The following is a 24,153-nucleotide window of genomic DNA, read 5'->3' on the forward strand; positions in this document are numbered from 1 at the left end:
ACTGAAGAACATTTATGCTGGCACATTACAGCATGCTCCCTCTAAATTATTTTGAAGGAAGATTTAAGAATATTTCCTCTGATGACCATACTTGCCCTTGTGGTTCAGGTAAAATGGAAATGGTGACACTGATACATGTATTTTTGTATTTTTCTTTTTATTGTGATACTCGCCTTACTTTCATTATGCTGATTATTACTAAAAATATCTGAGTAGATTGGATGAGTTTTATTTTTCCTTACTGTTATCTGACTGAGATTTTCTTACTACTGACAAAGTTGCCAAATTTGTGGCTGCTGCCATTAGTATTTGTTGCAAGATTAACTGTGTATTTTAATCACTATATATCTGGTCTATATGTTTGTTTGTTTGTTTGTCATGTATGCATTGCATTTTGCTGGTCTATTGACCATAATAAAGATTGATTCATTGATTAGTAAAACAACAACCAAGGACCACACAAACATTTACTCCAAGAGAGGGTGAAAAGTGTAAAGGGTTTGGGTGAAAAGAAACAAGGATGGTGGGGAGGAGAGAAGTGATTGCTCATTGGGGGGAAATTACCTATCTTCAAATCTGCTGAGCATAGGGTAGAGTTCCAGGGTAGTGGAGCAGGAGGCAAGTCACAGCAAAGAACAGCACAACCAGAGACCCCTGGGAGACATCAAGTAAGCAAGCAGTAGGATTCTGTTGCTTTTGATCCTTCTCAGATCTTCAGACCCAGCTGCAGCCCATCTCGGAACTTGGCCAATGACTAACATTATGATACCTCAAACCTGTTAGGTAATAAATGGTATTCTCTGCAACTTTGAGGTCTCCTATTTTGTTTATTCAATGAGAACTGTAAAACTTGATGGCTATAAAGATGAAAAGGTACAAAGTGTGTAGGGCAAGGATGTTATCAGAGCAAAAAAAATGACATCATTATGGTAAAGTAATGGAAAAACTTCAAGATATTATTTGCATTTGGATTGAGCAGATGGAAGAATGATAATAAGGTTGTCTGATTACCATAAGGTTTTTTTGATAATAAGGTTGCAGCATGAATGAGAGAGGTTTAGCCATGGAATAGTTGTCCTCCCTTGAAAAATAGTGTTGTCTTACGAAGGGATCCTAAAAGAGATAAAAATGAAAAACTACTATGGCTAGAGGGGTTTTATTATAATGATCACCATTGATTATAAGCACTTAATGTGCAAAGAGGTATATATTTGGTTGTTATTGTGTGTAGTTTCTCTTTTCCTTGGCTCAACACTCGTGTGAGATAGGTGATTATTTTTCCTATTTTACAGATATTTGAAAATGGATTGTTTCTTACATATTGCAGGCAGCTGTTTCTGATCAGGAAAGGAAAAAAATGAAGCGGAAAGGTGACCGTTACTCAACACAGACCTCTCTTATTGTAGCAGCATTGAAAAGACTGCTACCTGTTGGGCTAAATATTTGTGCACCTGGTGACCAAGAATTAATTGCACTGGCAAAAAACAGATTAAGTATGGTAGGTTAACTGTTTAGATCTGTTTCTGTGTCTAGGCTGCCACAGAGATGAGGTTTCACTGTTCCCTCTTGTGTGTTCAATAGCCCCCTTGATTCCCTCCATCTTTTGTCATTCTTATTACAAGGAAAGTGTTCTTGTTATATCCCAAAGGGGATTGGAATAGGGAGGAAAAGTGGAGTATCTACATTCTTGTACTGAATGCAACTATTTTAATTAAATGCAACTGAGGCAAAGAGCCAGTCATCTTTGTGCTCTCTAGATGCACTCACTTGGAGTATCCCCTATCCCCATATTAAGTGCATTTCCCCCCAAGACCATGGAGATTTGCCACCCTCTGTTGTTCTTTCCTTTTAAATGTATGCTGGAGGTGGGCAGTTGTGGGCAGATATCATTTTTCTAGAATCTCTTGTGGTTTTTACTAGAAATCAGCAGTTTGCCAACTGTTGCTACATGCAGAATTTGCAGCTGGAGGACAAAGATTCAAGGGAGCCTGCAAGAATAGGTGTTTTGTTCAAAAGAATGAGAGTTTGCTGTGTGATTGGTTAGATTTATTCCCTATTAGTAGACATTTACACAATCTGAGTTTTGCATTGCTCTTTGTAACATGAATGAGAGAGGTTTAGCCACTGAATAGTTGTCATCCCTTGAAAAATAGAGTTTGTCTTAGAGAAATGCCCAAGAAGCCACTGTCATACATATTTGTGTATGTAACTCATGATTAACTGAATTTTTGCATCTTCATTATACCATATTAACAGAAGTGTCATCTGTGAAAATGCTCAGGGCTGTCTTTTTGTAACAACCAATTCTGTTGAATTATTGAGGCCTAGAGCCTTTTCAATTGTGCCATCCTAGTACTTCGCATAAGTTATAGTACGTGATATTGATGCTGGTCAACACTCCACATACAGGAATAGGTCTTCAAAATGGTTGTTCTTCTTGGTCTCTGTATAGTCACATATGAAGAGGTGGCTAGCATCTTTTGCCCCTGTAGGAGAGTTTCTCAGCCTACTGTGCATGTCTTAAGGGGCAAGGATGCTGCAACAGCAGCTTAGAGAGTGTTCTTCATCAATTAAGAGTTCTTCCCTAGCCAAAACAAAACAGGCAGACACTAATAATAGAACAACCTGAAGCAACAGGATACCTAATGCAGCATACTGCAGTCTTGTAGTGGAGGGACGGTATTGTAGCAGTATTGAAATGGAGGGGTGGGATATGCATATTTATAATAATAATAATAATAATAATTATTATTATTATTATTATTAATAATAATAATAATATCAGTAATAAATATTATGGGACTTCTGACTAAAAACAGACAAACATCTGCCACTCAATACACCAGTAGCTGAGAAGAACTATATATAACTGTAGCTGAGAAGAAGAAAAAACAAGTTAAAATAATCGACATAGCAATACCAGGTGATAGCAGAATAGAAGAAAAAGAAATAGAAAAAATAACAAGATACAAAGATCTACAAAATGAAATTGAAAGGCTGTGGCAGAAGAAGACCAAAATAATCCCAGTAGTAACTGGCGCCCTAGGTGCTATTCCAAAACACCTTGAAGAGCACCTCAACACCATAGGGACCACAGAAATCACCATCAGCCAATTACAAAAAGCAACTTTACTGGGAACAGCCTATATTCTGCGATAATATCTATAACAGCAACAACACTGATAATAAAATTCAGCCATCCCAGGTCCTTGGGAAGGACTCGATGTCTGGATAAAACAAACCAGTCAATAACACCTGCCTGACGGTGTAAACAAGAAATAATAATAATAAATATTGTATGCTATTATACCACCACCCTTTCGAATATATTCCAGAAGCCAGGAGTTCTGTTTCAGCTGCTAGCAAATATGGATTAATACAAACAAATTTACTGAAGCTTATACCTCTTTAATAAAGAAATATCTTTACTTGCATGCCTGCAATAAAATATACCTAATTATATTATCTATTTCATAATATATAAAAATATATTATGTATATTTCTTTGCAGAAAGATACTGAGGATGAAGTTCGTGATATTATCCACAATAATCTTCATTTACAGGGCAAGGTAATTCTAAAGCGTTACAAGTTTGCTTTTCTGCATATATTTTTTTGTAACAATTCTAACTTCTTCGAATATTCAGCATACCTCCTGTGGGCTTGGTCATTTTGGCATGTTCTCAAACTGTCCTTTACATAGGTAGTAACAGCTTTAAGAAGGCATGGTTTAGTTGTCTGCCACCACTACATGAGAATATTATTCTTATTCATAATTCATGGCAACTTCTCTGTTTCACTCAAATTGTCGCTTCCCGGGCCTATTCTGGCTGCCATGTGGAAGCTGCTTTGAAGCACTTGGATCTAGCACAGTCTCCTGAGCTGTACTAGACTCCCTGGCAATCACATCCCTGTACATCAATCTCTCCTATCCAGTGAGGAACAGATAATAAAAAGATCATCCTGGCTCGTTCTGAGACTTTTGAATATTCTCAAATAAGAAATATGTGTTTCCCAGTGGCTGTTGCTGGTGTCTCCTTTCTGTTTTGTTTATATTTTGAGCCTTTTTGGGACAGGGAACAATATTCTCATCTCACGCCTTTAAATTTGTGTAAACTGCTTTAAGACACTTTGGTTAATATATATAATTATCACTGGATATTGTAGTATTCATTTGGGTGTCAACAATATATCTCAGTGTTATTAAGACATACCTAACAATTAAAACAAGTCCATTACTCCTCTGTGAAGCTCTGGTGGCCAATTCAACCTGGAAACAATTTGGCCTGATTCACCCACAAAGCTTCAATTTGGATTTGAACTGGGTGAATTAGGCTGATTTACTTCCAGAGTGATTTGACCACTTCTGGTCCCTGTATTACTGGCTTGGGGAAGAGAGAAGGTTGGCTCTTGAGTATAAAATTTTACCCCTTTTCACTTGCATATACAAGATAAAGTTGGACAAAATACACAAATTGCTCACTATATATCACCATCATCACTGATGATAAGCATTTAATGTGCAAAGAAGTATATACTTGGTTTTTGTTGTGTTTTTTCTTTTCTTTTCTTGGCACAACATCTGTGTGAGATAGGTAACTGGTTTTCTTATTTTACAGATATTTGGAAATGGATTGTTTCTTACGTATTGCAGGCATCTGTTTCTGATTACTTTAAATGAATTAAAGTGTATATAAATAGCTTATTGGTCATGAGGTATATAAATAGCTTATTGGTCAGTGACATGAGGCAACAGATTTTGGATGAAAAGGGCCTCAAATTTATTATGCCAAACAGCTATAGGAATAAGATTGGGCTCTCCACCATATTATAGTGCAGGAAGTGATGTTCAGTCCCACAACAGACTATTGGGCGATTACACTTCTGCTAAGTCTGGGATCACAGCCCAGAGACAAATACCTACACCTCCAGGCTAGCCTAAATAGAGCCCCAAATACCTATTAGAAACATTGCCACACCCAAGCTGTACAGACATTTGGGTTTGCAGTGCCCCCTATTAGAGAAGTTCCACTCAAGTCTTCCAAACTACAAGCCTATAGGGCCTGAATAGACCAGTTCAAACACCAAACACGTGATATGGGGTAATAACCATTAATCACTCCTGTACTCTCAGGTCCCTCACTGTACCTGCCAGGTGTGATCAATGTGAGCCTGATTAACCCTGGGGACAGTGCAAGGTAGGAAACATAACATCTCACCACAGACCAACCAGATCAGGGATCAGAAATTCCTAATGCCCTCCAAAGGGCAACCAACAAAGTCCACATGGTTCCCTGGGCAAGCTGGAGGGGTGCCTGCTCGAAGCTAAATGAGAAGTCCAGGTGAGCACAAAGACTTAACTGCTGCAAAGCCATACCCACCTAGCCCCCCAGCCTGCCCCCACATAACCCCATGCTTCACTAAAGCAGGTAAAGTCAAAACACCACACCCCAAAAAAGCTTGAGTGAACAGCAGCATCAAAGCATTCCAGTGCAAAATTGTGTATGAACACAGAAGTAAATGTTATTCATATTTTATGCATAAGCAAGCTGGGTGATTTAACCTCACCTGGAAGTGTTGATCTATATATCTGTCACCTGCTAGTAACTGATATGATAGTCAGATGAGGTGCTTCTCTAGGTTGAAGGTAGTTGATTCCAGGCTAGATAAAATGCTTCAGTCACAGGGACTTGCAAAAACAAACAAAACTTGTGGCTGAAACTTTCAAGAGAGGAAATCACTCCAAACTAGACTTGCCAGCACTATGACATCAGCACTTGACTTCAGACACTTTGTATGGGCAGGTGGTGAGAGGGAAGTAGGCAGGAAGAGAGTTGGAGAATACCAAGGAAGTGGTCATCTAAAAGACAACCCAAGGGGAGTTAGGGTGGAAGTGACAGTTGGGCCTATTAAGCTACTGAAAAATGCCCTCTTGGAGTTGTTGGAAATCTTGGCCTTCTGAGCCATAGGAACATAGGAAACTGCCATATACTGAGTCAGACCATTGGTCTATCTAGCTCAGTACTGTCTTCATAGACTGGCAGTGGCTTCTCCAAAGTTGCAGGCAGGAATCTCTCTCAGCCCTATCTTGGAGAAGCCAGGGAGGGAACTTGAAACCTTCTGCTCTTCCCAGAGCGGCTTCATCCCCTGAGGGGAATATCTTGCAGTGCTCACACATCAAGTCTCCCATTCATATGCAACCAGGGCAGACCCTGCTTAGCTATGGGGACAAGTCATGCTTGCTACCACAAGACCAGCTCTCCTCTCCTGAGTCATCATGACAGGATGAGAAGCAAATCAGAGGAGTGGAAAGCAAAAAAGGAAGACAGACAAAAAGATCCAGGAGGTGGGGGGGAAGGGGAGAGAGAGGGTGTGTGGATGAGGAGACCAGGGGAAGAAATTGGGGAGCTTGTAAAGTACTCTTCCTTCCTTTTACTCATTGCATGTGTGCACTGTGGGTGAAAACTGAGTGTTATAGATGCTTGTGAGAGGTGCATCTGTATGCATGCAAAAGATGGCCATGTATGCATCCCTATGTATGAAGGGGTGTATGCATGCATGAACATGAAAAGTTGAATGTATGTGTAAGTATGGTTGTGTGCACAGAAGCATGTATAAGAATGGTGCACATGTGACCCCAGCCATGAGAATGGCTCGTGTGTGTGTGTGTGAGAGAGAGATTAGTGCTCTGTGTTGCAGTTGCACACAACAAGTTTTTCCTCAATAGTTGATCCTATAATTCAACTCAGTCCAACTCTTCCAGTTTTTATAGAGCACTGCACTTTGCAATAGGTCACATCAAGAGATCCAAGAGGCAGAAACAAACTGGGGAGGAGCTTTAGCTCTGTAGTAGAGCATATGCTTTACAAATAAAATAGCCTAGCCTTTAATGATTACTGAAAAGATTTTAAATTGGTTTTAATTTTGTTTTAATGAGTTGTTTTTTAAATTTGTTTTTATATTTGTGAACCACCTAGAGCCATATGGCTGAGGCGGTATAAAAATCTAATAAACAAAATAAAATAAATACAGAAGGTCCAAGGTTCAGCTTCTAGTACCTCCTGGTAGTGGTGGGAAAGACCTCTATCTGAAATCCTGGAACTTCTTTCTATCAATGTAGAAAGTACAGTGCTAAATGGACCAATAGTCTGACTCTTTATAAGGCAGCTTCTTATGTTCCTAAATCAAAAAGCCTAGATAATCATTATTATAAGCATTGCTACAAGGGCAATCAAAGGCAGTGTTTCTGTCACCCACATCTGAACAATGGAGACAGAAAACTGTGGAAATTAACTGGAAAACTGGACATTTCGAGTCATGATGACTCAGTTAATTTTGTAGTTTTACTTATAGTAAGTTAGATGTTAATTCGAAGAAACGAATAGTGATTTAAAGTAATAAATGCTGCTTTTTTCTTATGTGCTGTTTTAAGAACATAAGAACAGCCCTGCTGGATCAGACCCAAGGCCCATCTAGTCCAGCATCCTGTTTCACACACAGTGGCCCACCAGATGCTTCTGGGAAGGTTTTGTTGCTTGTTGATCAAATTTGGTCAACAAGCAACAAAACAGCACTTAAGAAAAAGGTTGCATTTATTCATTATTTAATTTGTAAATTAACATGTTCATACATTTTTAAGAGTAGAGCAAATTTGCATCAAATTACTAGCTTCGGAACTTGCCCTCCTATCTCTTTTTTTAAATGAATTATGCCACAGGACTCTAATAGTAGCTGGAGAGAGAGAGAGAGAGAGAGAGAGAGAGAGAGAGAGAGAGAGATTGGTTCTATTGGTCTAGAATGGGTAGGTTAATGTTATTCCTGTGGACTGTCTTTTGCTGCATGATGAATCACCCACAGGGTTAGTCATATGAGGGAAAAGATGCAGATGGGGGCTTCACAAGGGAGTGTCTTGGCAGGTCAAATTGTTCTTTGTAAAAACATGGTTTATAATGCTTCCAGCAGTTGCACCCCCCTCCCGCCCCCCAATTCTTCACTTAGATGATTTGTAAAATCTCTTGTTCCTGCAGCTTGAAGATCCTGCCATTAGGTGGCAAATGGCTCTTTACAAAGACTTACCAAATAGGACTGAAGTTACTTCAGATCCAGAGAAGACAGTGGAACGGGTTCTGGATATAGCTAATGTACTTTTTCATCTGGAACAGGTAAAATATAGTTTGAATATTTTTTTTTTTACTCTTATATATATTTTAATGATTTTTAATCATTAACACCTATAGCTTTTCATAGGTACCTGCTGTAACACTAAGACCACCTAGAAATCCAGTTGCACAACACAGAGAAAGTACAATGAACTATACATTTTATTTAGGGTGTGTTGCATTTTTTTTAATATTCTATCTCTTTGAATATGGTCTAGAAGAGCAACTAATAAGTACTTGAATAAATATGTTAAATCCAGATAATAGCCACCTTTCTAACAAATTTCTTCAGCTAAGAATTAAAATTTCAGAACTAAAATCTTAGGTAGCTGTAATGCTTTATTGGAAAAGTTTATTATTAACAAACCAAAGTAGGGTAATACCTTTATTAAGACCAACTGAGAACTCCCAAAGCAGTAAGCACATTTTCCAGAACACTTTTTCAGGCTGGATATTAAACAAATTATGCCTATTATATGCTCTTCAGCCACTAGATAATTCTACCAAATTTGGCTTCCATTGACTCTTTACCTAGTGCACCACTAAAATTATTTCCAGAGGTATTAGAGAACAATTCCTTTTCTTAGTATGAGTAGGGATGTACATGAACCGGTCAAGGCGGTGCTGGTTCGACGCTGGGGGAGGGTTGCTTCTTTAAGGGTGGGGGAGAGTGCATTTACCCCTCCCACTGCTTTCCCCCCACAATTTTGCTCTATTTTTAGCAAAATCCATGGAGTGGAAGTGTACCTCCTTGCAGCCCCTTCCCCCGTTCTTTGCTGGAAGTGGTCGGAAGTATCGCCTGCGCGTGCGCCTGTTGTGCGTGTACACAACAGGTGCACGCACAGGTGATACTTCTGGCCACTTCCGGCCAAGAATGGTGGAAGGGGCAGCAGGGAGGTAAAGAGGCACACACACACACACACACACACACACCCCAGTGTTGAACCGCACCTCTGTAGTTCTGTGCGCATCACAAAGTATGAGCTTCTTCCTTGGTTTCCAGAGGGCATTCTCAACTTTTTTTGGAATTGCATCTCCCTTGACCTTAATTCCTCCAAGGTAAGGCAATTTCCCCTGTCGTGCCCCAAAGCCCCAGGGGGTAGGTGAGATTGTTCCTAGGGCCCAGGAGGAGAAGACCAGGTCCAGGCCGTCCATTGGGTCATTTGTTTCACATGGCCTATCGAGCAGGGGATGCTGCCTTTAGCAGCTTCCCAGCTTGCTCTCTCCCTCAGTCCTGGGCAGACTTGGCACCCACCTGCCCTCCTTTGTCCAGAGGAGGAGAGCTGGTTGCCTACTCGGGAGCCGAGTAGGAATTTCTGGCTTCTCGCCTGTTTGACCTTTAGCAGGGTTCCCCCCCACCTTCTTTCCCCTGGTTTCTTGGGTATGGCATGTTTTGGAGCATTTTGCCATTGAATGCTTAGTTTGGTCACTCTGGCAAGTGAGTGAGGGCTGGGGTAGGTAATGATCTTTACATCGGTGTGCAAACAGAGGCATCTTATGATGTATGAGGACTCCATGGAATAGCCCTTTAGGTTTTTGTGGCTTGGGGGGCTGGAAATGGATTCCCTTTGTGGACCTGTTCGCCTCACCCACTCAGAGCTTTGAGGCTCAGGGGATGGAAACTCGGGCAGTCCTCAACACAGCAATTGTGTGGTAAAGGGTGAGCCAGCTGTTGGAAGGCAGATGGCGACCACTGCTTTGCCCTTGGGTGGGATTATAGGTGTCACTAGGAAGCATGATCTCATGGGAGGAGTTGCCCACATTCAATGTAGGGTTAGCTGTTTTTCCTCATTGCAGTTAATATCAGTTGAATAAAGTTGCCCTAGTTTAAATCCCTCACTCGTGTCTTTCTTGGGCTTCTGGGTGCAAGGAGCTTTCCTACTCCCCCAGACTAGTATTGCCTAGTGACTGTGAAATTTGTCTCTTGACTCTTGTTTTTTCTTATTCATGGTTTTCTTACTTTTTTCTACCCCACTTCCCAACACATCCTAGCCAAGGATGGGTGCATTAATTCTCTAGCCACACACTTTCTCAGGGGCCAGGGCAGGTTCAGATGTTATGAGGAACTAGGGTTAAATCTTCATTCTGCATGATCTCCCTGAGTGTTGAGAGTGCATGCTCCCCCATATGAGCCGGCAAATATTCTGATTGTGATTAAAAAGAAACCAAGAGCTCTTGTGACATCTGAACAGACTGATCTTGATTTATTCTAACCAACCTCCTTGTAATAAACAGATCTAAAGCCCACTCCAATCCTTGAGTTCATATCTTGGATTGTTTTAGATAAGTTGGTTAGAAACTGGGGTTGTCATCCAGCAAAATAATCAAGAGGTCATGAGAGGAGTTCAAGGCTTAGGGGACACAAGCTGACATCTAGACTAAGTTATTCAATAGGATTACTCAGGAGTTACTCTAGCGGACTATTACATTTCAGTAGGAAATGTAAATTTCGGTCTAGTAAATTCAGTCAGCCATATAAATTCTTTGTGGTCTCTGATCATTCACATTTCTGTAATCTATGTCTGCACAGAACCTCATTCAGAGCTCTGTAGAGCTCAGCCTCAAGAGTTTTGGCATGAGCCCCGCCCTAAGGAGCCAGGTTTTCTCTCAAAGAGCCCAGAGGCTCAAAACTCTATTTTGTGTGTGACTGTACTGTACCCCTAGATAGCAGACTGGGCCAGCTCTACCATGTGAAAGTGAACGCTTCACCTAGTGAACAAGCTTTGCTTCTTGCCAAAGAAATTCATGAAGTAGCTCATGGTGCACATCACCATTAGGGATGTGCAAACCGGCTTGAGGTTGAGCCAGTTCACCATTGAACTGAGCCTGTGCAATGGCTCACCCTCGACCCAAACACAGCCCAGTTCAGTTCAGCTCGACTTAGAGCAGAACCACCTGGGCCAACTCGGGGGTTCTATAAGTTAAAAAAAAAGTGTTGTTTTTTAAAAAAAAAATTATGGCCAGGTCCGGCAGCCTCTGGGGGGTGCAGCTGTGGGGTGTGTGTGTGTCAGACGGTTTCCCCTCTCCCCAGTCTTCTTCAGACTGGTTCAGCCTGTTTTCGGGCCTTGTCGGCCCTCTCCCAGCTCGCGGTGACCATTTTGAAGGCCACCGCGCACGCACACTGGCTATTTGCATGCCCAACCCAGGCACGCAAATAGCCAGTACATGTGCGTGGCATCCTTCAAAATGGCTGCCACAAGCCGGAAGAGGGTCAGCAAAGCCTGAAAATGAGCCAAACCAGCCTGAAGAAGACTGGGGGGAGTCTGGCAGGAGGAGGGGAAACCTTTGGGAGACCCCTTTGCAGCCGCAGCCCCCGGAGGCCGCCAGAGCAGGACTTAAGTTAATTTTTAAAAAAACTTATGGAAACCCGCCCTTTCAAGCCGGCCCCAAACCGATTTGGCTTCGAGCGAAGCTGGGGCCCAGCTCAAGATGCATGGAACCAAAACGATTTGGTTTGGTTCAGTTTGAGTCCGGTTTGATTCAAACCAAACTGGGCTCCCTGATTCCGTGCACACCCCTAAACACCACGTGATGGCTCTGACTTCTGCTAGCCATATCCTGGTATATGGTGAAGGTGGGTGTAAAGATCCCTGTAATCAATAGATGTGATAGCATTTTGTAGAGGTTTTGTGACTTCAGTGTCTGCCTTCGACGTCTCAGTTGGTTTTTGTCAGTGGTTTGCCTGTCAGTGGAAGCGTTAGGTGTGCTGGAATCTACCTCAAAGCAACTGAAAGATAGTTTAGGAAAACTTCACAGTAAATGCACCCCTAACCAATGCTTTAAAGGGGCTAGACTGATCAAATCTAGAGAGTATGACAATCTGGTAGCCAAAAGGAATGCGTGGCTTTGGGACTGGACCCTGGACCCTGGCTTGCTTAGTCAATGCCTTTTGCAGGTTCCAACATTTTGGAGAGATATTTGAAGCAGTCCTCATCAAGATGAAAGATAAGAAAACACTACTTGCTTTCAGGGAGGAAGGCAGCAGACCCATATTTCAAGAGTGCTTTATTTCCTCCAAGTAGTCCTCCAAATCCCAGGAGTCTAGCAGATCTGAGTTTGTGGCATTATCTCAAAACTTCAATAAAAAGAGCACTGTAATCCTGCTTGTCAAGACCCTGACCAGCCACCACATGGTCTGAAGGAGGAGAGAAAGCAGACTAAGAAGTAGGAGCTGGAGGCAAGCCAAACCAAGGATGGGTTGATGCTGAGTAGGAAAATCAGCATCAGGAAGTAAGCAGAGCATCAAGAGCCAAAGCCAGGGGTTAAAGCCAAGCAGACAAATGAGAATCAGGAAGCAAGCTAGAATCTGAGCCAAAGCCGGGAGTTGATGCTGAGTATGTAAAACTAGGAATTGCAGACACCAATGCATGAAGGTCAAGACTATCTTGATACTAAGGCTTAGTCTTACTCTAATCAGGAAAGATCCAATGGTTAGCCTACGCCTAGTCCAGGTCTTGAGAGTTCTCTGTTCTAATTAGCCAGTTGCAATTCAGCAGTTTCCCACAAGTTACAATTGTATAAAGAGCCCATTGTTCTCAGTCTCAGCATAGCTTCTTCCCTCAAAGGAATGAGGAAACAGCGCTCCATCATCAGACAGCCCTACATCCTAGGTCTCATAGGGGCATGGCCCTTGTACCTTGGTAAAGGAGATTATTTCTATAAGATACACCCTGAAGCTCTCAAGACATTCTGAGAACAAGCTGCCACAGCTAAATCTTAGGATCCTGCTGAACACCAGCTGGTGATGCAAGACTTTCAACATTTCGTTGACATACAGAGTATTACAGCCAACTCTACAAGACCAGAGGCATTCCAAAGTTTCTTGGATATGTTTTTTCTAGGTTCCCAGAAGGAATATGAATGTGAGTAAAGCTGAGCAAAAATGGTTCCCCTATATTTGACACCCTATTTGCAAATTGGAGGGGCATTTCAGCAATTCTAGGGAAATGGTGGTGGGGGTGAAAATTCTGAAAAAATAAAATAAGGGGGGGGCAATTAACTAGGGGTGCAGTGGTACTTCCCCCTTTCTTTTTGTTTTAAACTATTGTATTGTGAAGTTCTCTCAGCAGCCACTACAAGTTGCTACAGTTTTTCCCTTCAGGGACTAAATGGTCGTACCTCGCTCCCAACAAATAAAAAAGACAGCCCTGGCCACTGCCTCAAAACTACTTCTGCTCACCTTTTTACACCAGCACCTCCAGTTTCACAGTGGCAGCATGCCTCCCAGTGGCAACAGTGCTTCTCTGGCCAATTAGAGAGAATAATTTCCCCAAAATTTCTGCTTGAAATGTTGCTATGTGACGATACAATGTGACGATACAATGTCATTCTGGGTACAATGAGTAATATGCTAAATCATTGTAAACCGCTTAGAGAGCTTCTAGCTATAGAGCGGTATATAAATGTAAGTGCTATTGCTATTCCAAGGGTCTTCTGGAGGACAAAAAAGACAGCTGCCCAGAGGAACACCACCACTTCGGTTAAGGTTTCCATGTTTTGCTCTTATCTTCCCCTTTTGTGTTCCTACCCTGCAATCACTAAAAAGCCCTCCAATTTTGCCACCTTGGTATGAAATAGGATTTTCCATTTTGTCTCAGCCATACTTAAATAGGTTCTCAGGATCCTGGCCCAGTTTCTAGACAGGATATTATCCTGCCAGGATTTGGTGGAATGGCTATCCTTTCTGTAGGATTCCTGGAATCTGGACTGCCTGGCATGTCCGCTCTTCTAGCCCCTTTGCACCTCAGACTAGCAGGAAGGTGTTCAAAAGGCACCAGAATCCTCATCTTTTGAGGTCACACTCATCTCCAGAGCCCCAGTTGTCATGGAAGCTGTGACCTCTGCATTGGTGTTCCCTTAGTGTAATCTTAATAGCCTGGCACAATCACTTCAGTCTCATGAAAAAATTCCTTCCTCTCATGAGAGGACATTGGCCTATTGTGAGAGTGCTCCATGGACATTCAGTTCCTTGCCCCTTCATTCTATCGACATCATGTCCTGGAGCTCTGTAGTGCCTATGCCACAGGGTTCTCCTCCTGTTTTTCTCTTGTTTGTCTTTGATGCTGCCGGCTTTCTGCACAATTGCCCTATCCTGGCGAGTCTTGTCTCTTCGTTATGTTACCGAGTGGGGGTCGCATGAAATAGGGGTTTGCTTTGTTTTGTAATTGCAGTTAGAAAATACTTGTCTGTATTTGTTTTTGACAAGATATAAAGTTATACTGGAGGTTTTGAACTGAATGTTGTAGAGGCAGCAAAAGCACTGTGATGATTGGACTGTGGAGACTCTGTATTTTTGTCTGTCTGTCTATCTATCTATCTATCATATTTATATACCACCTGATATGTGGATCTCTAAGCGGTGTACACAGTTTAAAACACAACCAATATAAAACAGAGTAAAAACAATTTCACAGAATAAAAAGTTAAAGCAATCTCATGAGAGATTGCATTCTATTGTATTCAGATAGGTTGAGGGAGTCTGTGGCAGTTAAGGTCAGTTATTGTATTACTTTTATGTTGGAAGATGTGCATTACTATAGCTCTGTGTAAAGAGAAAAAGTGTCATATTTATTTCAAGCAACAATAAATACTTGGTTGTTCTTTATCTTGGGTGGCAATTCTTACTGCCGGTTCCCACGTGAAGAAATAAGGATTGTCGTGCCAAGACTACTCAGCTACCCTGAGATGCCTAAAAGTGAGGGCTGAAAATTTCCTCAAGTGGTGGCAGCAGCTGATTATCCAGCTATAAATGTCACAAAGCCCCAAGGTGAGGCATTGCAGCCTGGAGCTCCCTTTCTACTCAGAGATTGCCATAAAGGGACACCTGTAGGTAGAAGTCTCTCGAGAACTGCTTCATTCTCTGATACAATTCTTGGCTCCCAAGAACATTTTGAGAGGGTCAGTGCTGAACAAATGTAAGTGTTGTAACTGTAACAGTGCTGTAACTACCATTATGCTCGACTGAAGAAATGCATCTGCAGGACAGTTGTTCAGTTGAACATGATAGAGTTGCAGAAGGGCATCAGTTGCTTGGAGCTTCATGCCATCAAGCTGGATCTTTGTGGTTTCCAGGATCAGATTCAAGGTCATCATGTTCTTGTAAAGTCAGACAGTGTAATCCAAAACTGACATAAACTCACAGGGACACTAATTCCCTGTCACTCCACTGGAAGACTACCAACATGCTGACATAAGCACCTAGCAGGATCTATGGATATTGTCTGGAGAAGAGGAGAACTGGATTGACAGAACATCAGTTCAGAAATTGAAGTGGGCTCTGTATCTCCCCATTTCCCCTGTAATTCAGTCTGCTATTGGTGAATCTAATTGCAACTCCAGAAAACTCCAGGTGGAAAGGTTAATGACAAGATATCATTGGACCATATTGGCCAAAATGACAGTGCAATGACAGATTCATGGACATTGTAATAATGGTTGTCCAAAAGCTCAGGTAACTTTCCAGCCATAGGTATCTCCTGTCTCAGAGTCTGATGATCCATTCTAAGCCAGTTCTGTTCTGCTTGACAACATGCGGTGGAGTGGCGCTATCTAAATCAGTGAGGGCACTAGCTGTTATGTTGTCCTCAAGGAGGAGTTCTACCAACAACATGTACAGTAACAATTCATGGGTGATAGTATAGAGGTGTGAGCAAGTTTTCAAGAAGCAAGGAGATGAAGGATATACTGGTTTTTCTATAAAACATTCGACCAAGTGGCTAAGCACTAATGTGCTAAAGCAGCAGGTTGCTGCTTTAAAAGTATTTTGTGATGCCAGAGAAGTGTCTTATTTCCAGTCACCCATAAATTTGTAAGTTCTTGAAAGGGGCAGCTCTTATTAATCTCCTAATAGTTCATTGATTTCCTGTGTGGAATCTGAATTTGGTTTGTTACCATTGCAAGAAGTTTGCTTAATGTTGTAACCTTGAAATCAGTTCTATTTCATTTCACTTCTGCTGGTAAAGTTTTGGACATGGGTTTATTTTCATCCAAGTTACAAATATGTATTTTTCATGAGAACCTAAGTTGGTGCTTTTGCCTGACTACACATTTACACCCAAGGTAAACTCTGTTTTCTAGAATCCACAGGAGTTGTCCTCTTGCCTGGTGCTCATTCATCAACAGGAAATGTATTGAGCCAAGTTGGGCATAAGAAGGAGTCTCTGTATCCCATATAGGACATTTGTAAACCATTAGTAATTTCTAGTTTTGCATTCCTTTACTCCTTATGGTGTCTGCTCAGACAGAAGAGCTGCTGTGAGGATCCCTTCCAGAGGGCCTTCAGGTAGCTTCCAATTCCCATCTATCCTTCGTGAGAGCCTTCCATTCTTCCTACATGAGTGGTTTTAGCCTCACCTATGCAAATTGAAATACCTCCAGCCAATTTGGTGCTTGCTGGAGTAGGGGCAACAACAGTTACCATGTTGCATGGAAAAAAGCTGCTCCCCCCCCAAAAAATTTCAAGGATCAGGCTGAAGTGAATAAAAAGAAATGCAAAATCCTGCCTGCCTCTGTGCACCTTAGCGAGCACCTCCAGTTTAAAGCAATATCCTGCAGGGCTACCTTTTTTGAGGACCTGCAGCCAGCTGTAAAGCCAGACGTCATCACAAGAGTCCTCCAACCCCCCTCCCCATGGACTAGGTTGGCCTTGCCTATGCAGATAGCCCCTGCTCCCGCCACTACAGCAAGTACAGTTACAGCAGCGGCTCCAGCTCACAAAAAAAGCTGCAAGCAGACCAAATGACTCATGGTACTGCCGGAGCCTCCTGAGTCCTTCTCGCCTCAGCAAGCTCTTCTCTTTGAGGCGTCTTGCCAATGAAGAGGCAAGACTTGTTGCTTCCCAAGTCCCTCTGTGGAGCAGGGCACAGAGAAAATGACAACCATATTCCTTTGAGAGCATTATTCACGTCTAAGCAAACTGCATGGAGAAAATGACCACCATCGCTTGTCTCAGACAGAGTCTCTTCAACACCTGGGAGCACTTTCAACTCCGCTCAGTCCTCTGTGTCGTTCCCCAGGAAAGGAGGAACAAAATCTCTGTGCTCATTTGGCCTTTTTTATGTTGTTGTCCCACAGACCTCAGACTTCTCTCCCAGGTCTAGGAGATCGATGGTAGTGTGTATGCAGGGGCATATCTAGGGTAGGGCAGGCAGGGCACGTGCCCTGGGCGCCACTTGAAGGGGGCGCAAATTCTTAATTTTTTAAAAATGGCCACCAAAAACAAAATGGCCACTGCACATGCTCAAATGGCCTCTGTGAGGCCCTAGGCCATGCCAGACCTCACAGAGGCCATTTAAGCATGCACGGTGGCCATTTTGTTTCCAGCAGTCATTTAAAAAAACCAATTATTTTAAAAAATGGCCACAGCACATGCTCAAATGGTCTCTGCGAGGCCCTAGAGGCAAGCGGTGGGAGGGGTAACCTTTGCAGATGCCCCCCTCCCACGGCCTATAGGAAGCGCCCCGAAGGGGCTACAGAAAAATTAATTTAATATAAGTCACTGTACACATATTCAGTTTGGCACTATGTACAGAGAATCAGGGCTTGTGAATACTGAGCTGAAGCTTATGAGCTAGGATTGTATTCATTTGCTCTTACTTTGCTTCTTATGATAAGTGAGTTAAATGTGGTGTCTTAATAATATGGCTATTAATGGTGAGTTTGTCTTTGAATCAGTGTGAAATCCGTAGTATGAAGGCCCACTGGGAGTTTCTTGCTCTCTTTCTCTCATTTTAACTGTCTTTCTGAAATACCAGAATATATTCCAAGCAGTGACACAGTTTACTCTGCATATCCTTTAATTATTTTCAGAGTATCTGAGAAAAGCCAAATTCTCCATTTATTTTTAAAACTTATGTAATAGTGATGCTACAGTGCATAGTAGAGAATTAGATAGGCACTTCTGTTTAGTTTTCCAAGTACACCTCCAAATAGTATTTGGGTATTTCATGAGCCCCAGCATACTGAAATTTGTAGTTTCCCAGCATCTTTTGGTCTGGCTACATCCACTGCTAAATAGTTTTTGAAATTTTAAAAGATTAACGAGCTTTGCTTATATTTTTCAGCTGATATTATGGTAAAGTTATCTAAAAGATGGGTGTCAGATGTTTGGACAGGGGGCGCAATTTCAGTGCTTGCCCTAGGCGCTGTTTCCCCTAGATATGCCTCTGTGTGTATGGAATGGTGTCACTCCAACCTCTTCAGTGGCTCCTGCTCCATTGCCAGCACTCATCTTGGTGGCTACTCACAAGCAGATTCAGTTACCTCCCAATGTTTTCCACTCCCTTCTAAGGGGACTCTCTCCAGCCTCTGCAGAGGCTCCCCTATAACAGAACTTGCAAAACTCACAGTTACCATGGATGCCAGCCTGAAAAGGTGGGGCACTCACTATGAAACCCAGTATTCATGAAGTCTTTGGTTTCCTCTAACACTAGGAAGTAACATCAACTGACTAGAACTAAGGGCATCCTGCCTGGCCCTTATCCATTTCCAGCCTCTCCTCTAGGACCATCATATTAGTACACTCAGACAACATACCCACCAAATAACACACAAACAGCATGCCGAGTCCAGTTCACGAACCTGGATGGTGGAGCCCAATCCTCATAAGATCCTTGGAGAAGCGTTCTTACAGCAGGCAGAGATAATCCTAGTGGCATCTCATGGGCTCCAGAAGCCATGTTTCTCACAACTGGTGTACTTCTCGGTCCACCACCCCAGCGTCTCCCCTTCCACAGGGATCCTCTCCCATAAGGGCCTCTCACCCATTTGGCCCAGAATGGCTCCATCTGTACACCTGAAGTTTGATCACTCAAACCTTGCCACCAAGGTCTGTTCGCAAGCTGTGCAAGATTCCATCTTGACTTCCCAGCATCCATCCACCATCTGGCCATTCAGACAGCATGGACAGCTTTCTTTAGAGACACAGAAAATGTCTAATCCACTGGCCACGGGGGTTGCCAAAGTCCTTGCCTCCACCGGTCTAGTGTTTCGGTCTGTGTTCCAATTCTCTCAAATGTCGTACCTTCATTCTGGCCTCGATCCTTAACTTTTCAGAGTGCAGTAGTTCTGGCCTCCATTCCCACAGTGCCTATTTTTTCTCTAAAGGGACTCCAATTGGCTCCCCCTATTGTCCAGCATTTTCCCCATCAGGGTAGTTGCATGAAGCCTTTAATGTCATTTGCCTGCCGCTATTCAAACCCATCTTCTTCCTCTCTCTATTTTCTTTCATACTAGGTTCTTGCAGTCGTTCTATCTTTGTCCCGCAGAGTGTCTGTGCTGACCGCTTTATTATACATAAGGACTCCACATGGCCAAGTTGACTACATGGTACTTAAACTTGATTCCACCTTCCACTGGTTTCACGACCTTGTCATTCCCCACCTCACCACAGGGAAAGACCTGGCATACATGTCTGCTGGGCTCTATGTATCTATATCAGGCACACTATAGGATTTCACATATCTGACCTCCCTTCATGTCATTCAGTACCTGTTTCTAGAAGGATTACAGCTCTCTCTGTGCCCAGGGCAGCCACAGCAGCCTTCTCAGCACACACTCCTTGGATATTGGTATAGCAGCCATCCTGCTCCTGTTTCCTTTTTCGTCACTACAAATATCTTTCTTGGAGACACCTCAGGCGACTTTCAGGCATGTTGTCCTCCTACAAGTAGTTTGAATACATCCTTCCTTCATAAGAACAGCCCTGCTGGATCAGGCTCAAGGCCCATCTAGTCCAGCATCCTGTTTTGCACAGTGGCCCACCAGATGCCGCTGGAAGCCACAGGCAGGAGTTGAGGGCGTGCCCTCTCTCCTGCCATTACTCCCCTGCAACTGGTACTCAGAGGCACACCCTTGAGGCTGGAGGTGGCCCACAGCCCTCTGACTAGTAGCCATTGATAGACCTCTCCTCCATGAAGTCATCCAAACCCCTCTTAAAGCCATCCAGGTTGTTGGCCGTCACCACATCCTGTGGCAGAGAGTTCCACTTCCCAGTTGTTTTTGCATACCCCTTGGGCATTCCCATACTGATGAGCTCCAGCACAGGGGGAAAAGGAATATTGGACTTACCGTGAAGGATTCTTTTCCCCTGTGACTGGAGCTCATCAGGCTCACCTCTGGATGTATATAGTTATTGGGGTTGGTTCTTCATATCTTGGGTAGAGCCACCTTTCAGAACATAACAGCTTTAGTATGTATACTCTGTGACTCCAGTATATTCTCCTGTATATTTCTCGCTTTCTACATGTGCCGCACCCTACACTACAGTCCTGGAACTGGGGCTATGTCACTCTGGCAACAGGAAACTAGTCTCATGCAGTTTGGTCCTGTCATTCAAGCATGCTCAGTGCACAAACCATACTGATGAGCTCCAGTAACAGGGAAAAACAACCCTTCGTGGTAACCCCAATTTTACTTTCCAAGCCTACCATCCCTTGATGGTTCAAGGACTGTATGATTCTGATCTCCAGAAGTCTGGAGAAGCAACAACTGGTAGAGTTTATGGGCTCATTCTGTTAGGGAAGCAGCCTTCTCTGTAGATTTAGGACTACTAATTATATAGAGGTGTATGTAGGCTTCAGTCTGTACATTTAGTCCATACATTTGGGCTACTCAAGATATAGAGCTGCATGTCAATATTTCATCTGTACTATAAGATTAGGGTCTTTTCTTCTGCAGATGCCACCTTTAGGACAGAGCATGTTGATAAGACTGCTGTTCCATCTAGGAGCTTACCCTGTGATAGAACTCATTTTTTACATCCTGAAAGATTGAGAATGCCCTCCAGGAGCCCAGGGAGAAAAATAAATTGCTTACCATTACCCTGATCTAGTTGCTATGTAATTTTTCTTTCTGATGAGCATTTGTCTTTTATATGTTTGTAGCTTGGCTGAGTTCTGCATTTGCTTAATTCTAATTACTTTGCAGTAGGGATGTGTGAATCGATTCGGATACAAATCGATTTGTACTCGAATCTAGCTGATTCGGGTGATTCGGAGACAAAGTGAATCACCCCTATGGTCCATTGGCTAGATTCAGGTACAAATCGAATCGCGGGAGCAAAATGTGTGGTCACTATTTTTTAAGTCTTTGGATTCATTGGTGTATAATAACTTTCACTCAATGAATCCTTATGAGGATTCATTACACACCTTCATTTCTTCTATTCATTTTGACTGTCTTTTAGACAGTGCCAATTGTCAACTGCCATGTGCCAACTACACCCTACTCCCACCCGCAAGGCAGTGAGGTACTACTCAGTTTAAGTTAAGTGCCTAATGGGTAGAGGCTACCACCCAAATTGCAGAGGGATTGGGCAAAGGGCTGGTTTTTGTTGAATTGTTGAAGTTTTCCATAGGAAATAATGTAGGTTTCAGCAGTCCCATAACTGCACTTGGGGGGTGCTGGGGTGGCCCAGAGTGAGTGGTGGTGTAGTGAACAGAGGGTGCCAGCCACCCCCATGGGTTTCTAGCCCATGGGGTTCAGGGTTCTGTTGTTTCTGAGGTGTTCTGAGAGTAGAGTTTCTGGTAGCAAATGAGATTTTCAATACAAACCATGAATCCACTCTCATTTGCTGCCATAGAATCTACACTCAGACCACCTCGGAAACAACAGAACCCTGTACCCCATGGGTTAGCAACCCCATGGGAGTGGCTGGCACCCTATGTGCACTACACCACCACTCACTCTGAGCCACCCCAGTGCCCTCCAAGTGCACTTATGGGGCTGCTGAAACCTCCATTATACCTTATAGGGAAAAACCTTAAAGATGAGTAAACTTCAACTATTCACCAAAAACCAGCCCTTTGCCCAATCCCTCTGCAATTTGGGTGGTAGCCTCCACCCATTAGGAACTACCACCTCACCACACTCTTCCACCCCAGATCCCACTTTATGCCCCAAATCTTCCTCAAAGACACTAAACCTTCAACTATTCACCAAAAACTAGCCCTTTGCCCAATCCCTCTGCAATTAGAGAGCCAGTGTGGTGTAGTGGTTAGAGTGCTGGACTAGGACCAGGGAGACCCGAGTTCAAATCCCCATTCAGCCATGAAACTTGCTGGGTGACTCTGGGCCAGTCACTTCTCTCTCAGCCTAACCTACTTCACAGGGTTGTTGTGAAAGAGAAACTCAAGTATGTAGTACACCGCTCTGAGCTCCTTGGAGGAAGAGCAGGATATAAATGTAAAAATAAATAATGATGATGATGATGATGATTTATTTGGGTGGTAGCCTCCACCCATTAGGCACTACCACCTCAACACACTCTTCCACCCCACATCCCACTTTATGCCCCAAATCTGCCTCAAAGACACTAAACCTTCAACAATTCACCAAAAACCAGCCCTTTGTCCAATTCCTCTGCAATTTGGGTGGTAGCCTCTACCCATTAGGCACTTAACTTAAACTGAGTAGTACCTCACTGCCTTGTGGGTGGGAGTGGGGTGTAGTTGGCACATGGCAGTTGACAATTGGTACTGTCTAAAAGACAGTCAAAATGAATAGAAGAAATGAAGGTGTGTAATGAATCCTCATAAGGATTCATTGAATGAAAGTTATTATACACCAAAGAATCCAAACACTTAAAAAATAGTGACCACACATTTTGCTCCATAACTCCACTTCTATAAGGGCTAGAGCTTAGCTTTTTTTAAAAATGAAAGCTGGGAATCTGAGGAAATAAATAGGACAGATCCAAAACCCGAATCGATTCGATTAGGATCAGCCGCGATTCGGATCCGAATTGAATTTGGGGTGATTCGGATGGGTCAGATTCGGATCCAAATCGAATCAGGGTTGCTTCAATTCGGTTACAAATCGAAACACAGAAAATCTGAAGGGTGAAGCTGTTAATTAAGGGTGAAGCTGTTAATTAAGGGTGAAGCTGTTAAGTAAAAATGAGTAGAATTAGGTTCCAAATAAATTGACAGACAGTGATGAGCAGATTCTAGGGCCTTCACTTGACAGTACATTTCAAAGAGAAGGCTTTTCGCCATTAAAGAAAGCAGAACAAATTTAAGTGATATTAAATAATTGATTTTTCATGTCTGGATTTGAAAATAATGATACAAGACTCACATCTCTTGTTCAGTCCAGATAACAGCAAATGATACTAACTATACATAAGATAAAAAGGCAACTGTTTCTGACCTCATGATCTCCATCCTAAACTTGGAGCTCACTGATGTTTACTCTGGTAGTTAGATAAAATTAATATATAGGACCTTTTTATGCCTGAATACACTGCACCACATTCAATAACTTAGTCATGCTAATTCTCTTGCTTCAATCTGTATTATTTTCTGGTCATCTAAACAATGTCTTTTCCCAAGGCCCAGTTCATTGTTGAATTAAGAAAATGATTAACCTCTTATTTCATAGGAGCTAATAACTATCATACAATTGAGACATGGCTGGTATTATCCATGAATGGGTGAAGGCAATAGCACAGGTGCATCTCATTGTGGATAACCTCTTGATTTGTTTAGCCAATGATGCTACATTTGAAAAGATTTTTTTTAAAGTCATGCTTCCCCTACGAAGCCTGTTTGAAAAACATTGAGTGGATGGTTCGTCTAATTGTTTTAATGGTTCTCTGTCAAATGCAACCTATCCTTTTGAGATAACTTCATTTCTAAACTTTTATGTCTTTCCTCTTCAACTAACAGTATATCACTTTGGTCTTTCATTTTTTGCTTTATTTATTACTTTCCTTTCTGTTATTGCTTCCAGAAATTCTCTAATCGGGGCCGGAGATTTTTCAGAATGGGAAGTATAGAGAATCTTCTCATAATGTTAATTATTTTAAGATCCTATTGGGTTTGCCTGTTAATAAGTTTGATCCCCCCCCCCCCCGCCTTTTTTGGTGTTGGTCCCCAGATAACATTTTTTTCATAACATGCTTGTTTCACTATCATTTACTCTGTGTTTGAAGGGTTCTAGAACTTTTTTGTTTTTCACTGAGAATTGTGTTGTGGTACACATTTATCTCCCTTAT

At 42.5% G+C, this 24,153-nt stretch overlaps 1 protein-coding gene across 14 annotated transcripts in view; it reads left to right on the forward strand.

The window, feature by feature from the left end:
* The window catches only part of RYR2 (ryanodine receptor 2), a 625,908-nt gene that overhangs the window by 465,699 nt on the left and 136,056 nt on the right, over window positions 1–24,153 (forward strand). For 8 of the 14 annotated variants that reach the window (XM_053300231.1, XM_053300272.1, XM_053300252.1 and 5 more), the window contains 4 exons: window positions 1,328–1,498; window positions 3,512–3,571; window positions 8,028–8,162; window positions 23,889–23,923. In XM_053300231.1, coding sequence (XP_053156206.1) covers window positions 1,328–1,498; window positions 3,512–3,571; window positions 8,028–8,162; window positions 23,889–23,923 — 401 coding nt within the window. The remainder of the gene's footprint in view (window positions 1–1,327; window positions 1,499–3,511; window positions 3,572–8,027; window positions 8,163–23,888; window positions 23,924–24,153) is intronic. The other 6 variants (XM_053300282.1, XM_053300290.1, XM_053300221.1 and 3 more) reach the window with 1 other exon arrangement.

Source organism: Hemicordylus capensis, chromosome 1, assembly GCF_027244095.1.
Source record: "Hemicordylus capensis ecotype Gifberg chromosome 1, rHemCap1.1.pri, whole genome shotgun sequence".
Lineage (NCBI taxonomy): Eukaryota > Metazoa > Chordata > Lepidosauria > Squamata > Cordylidae > Hemicordylus > Hemicordylus capensis.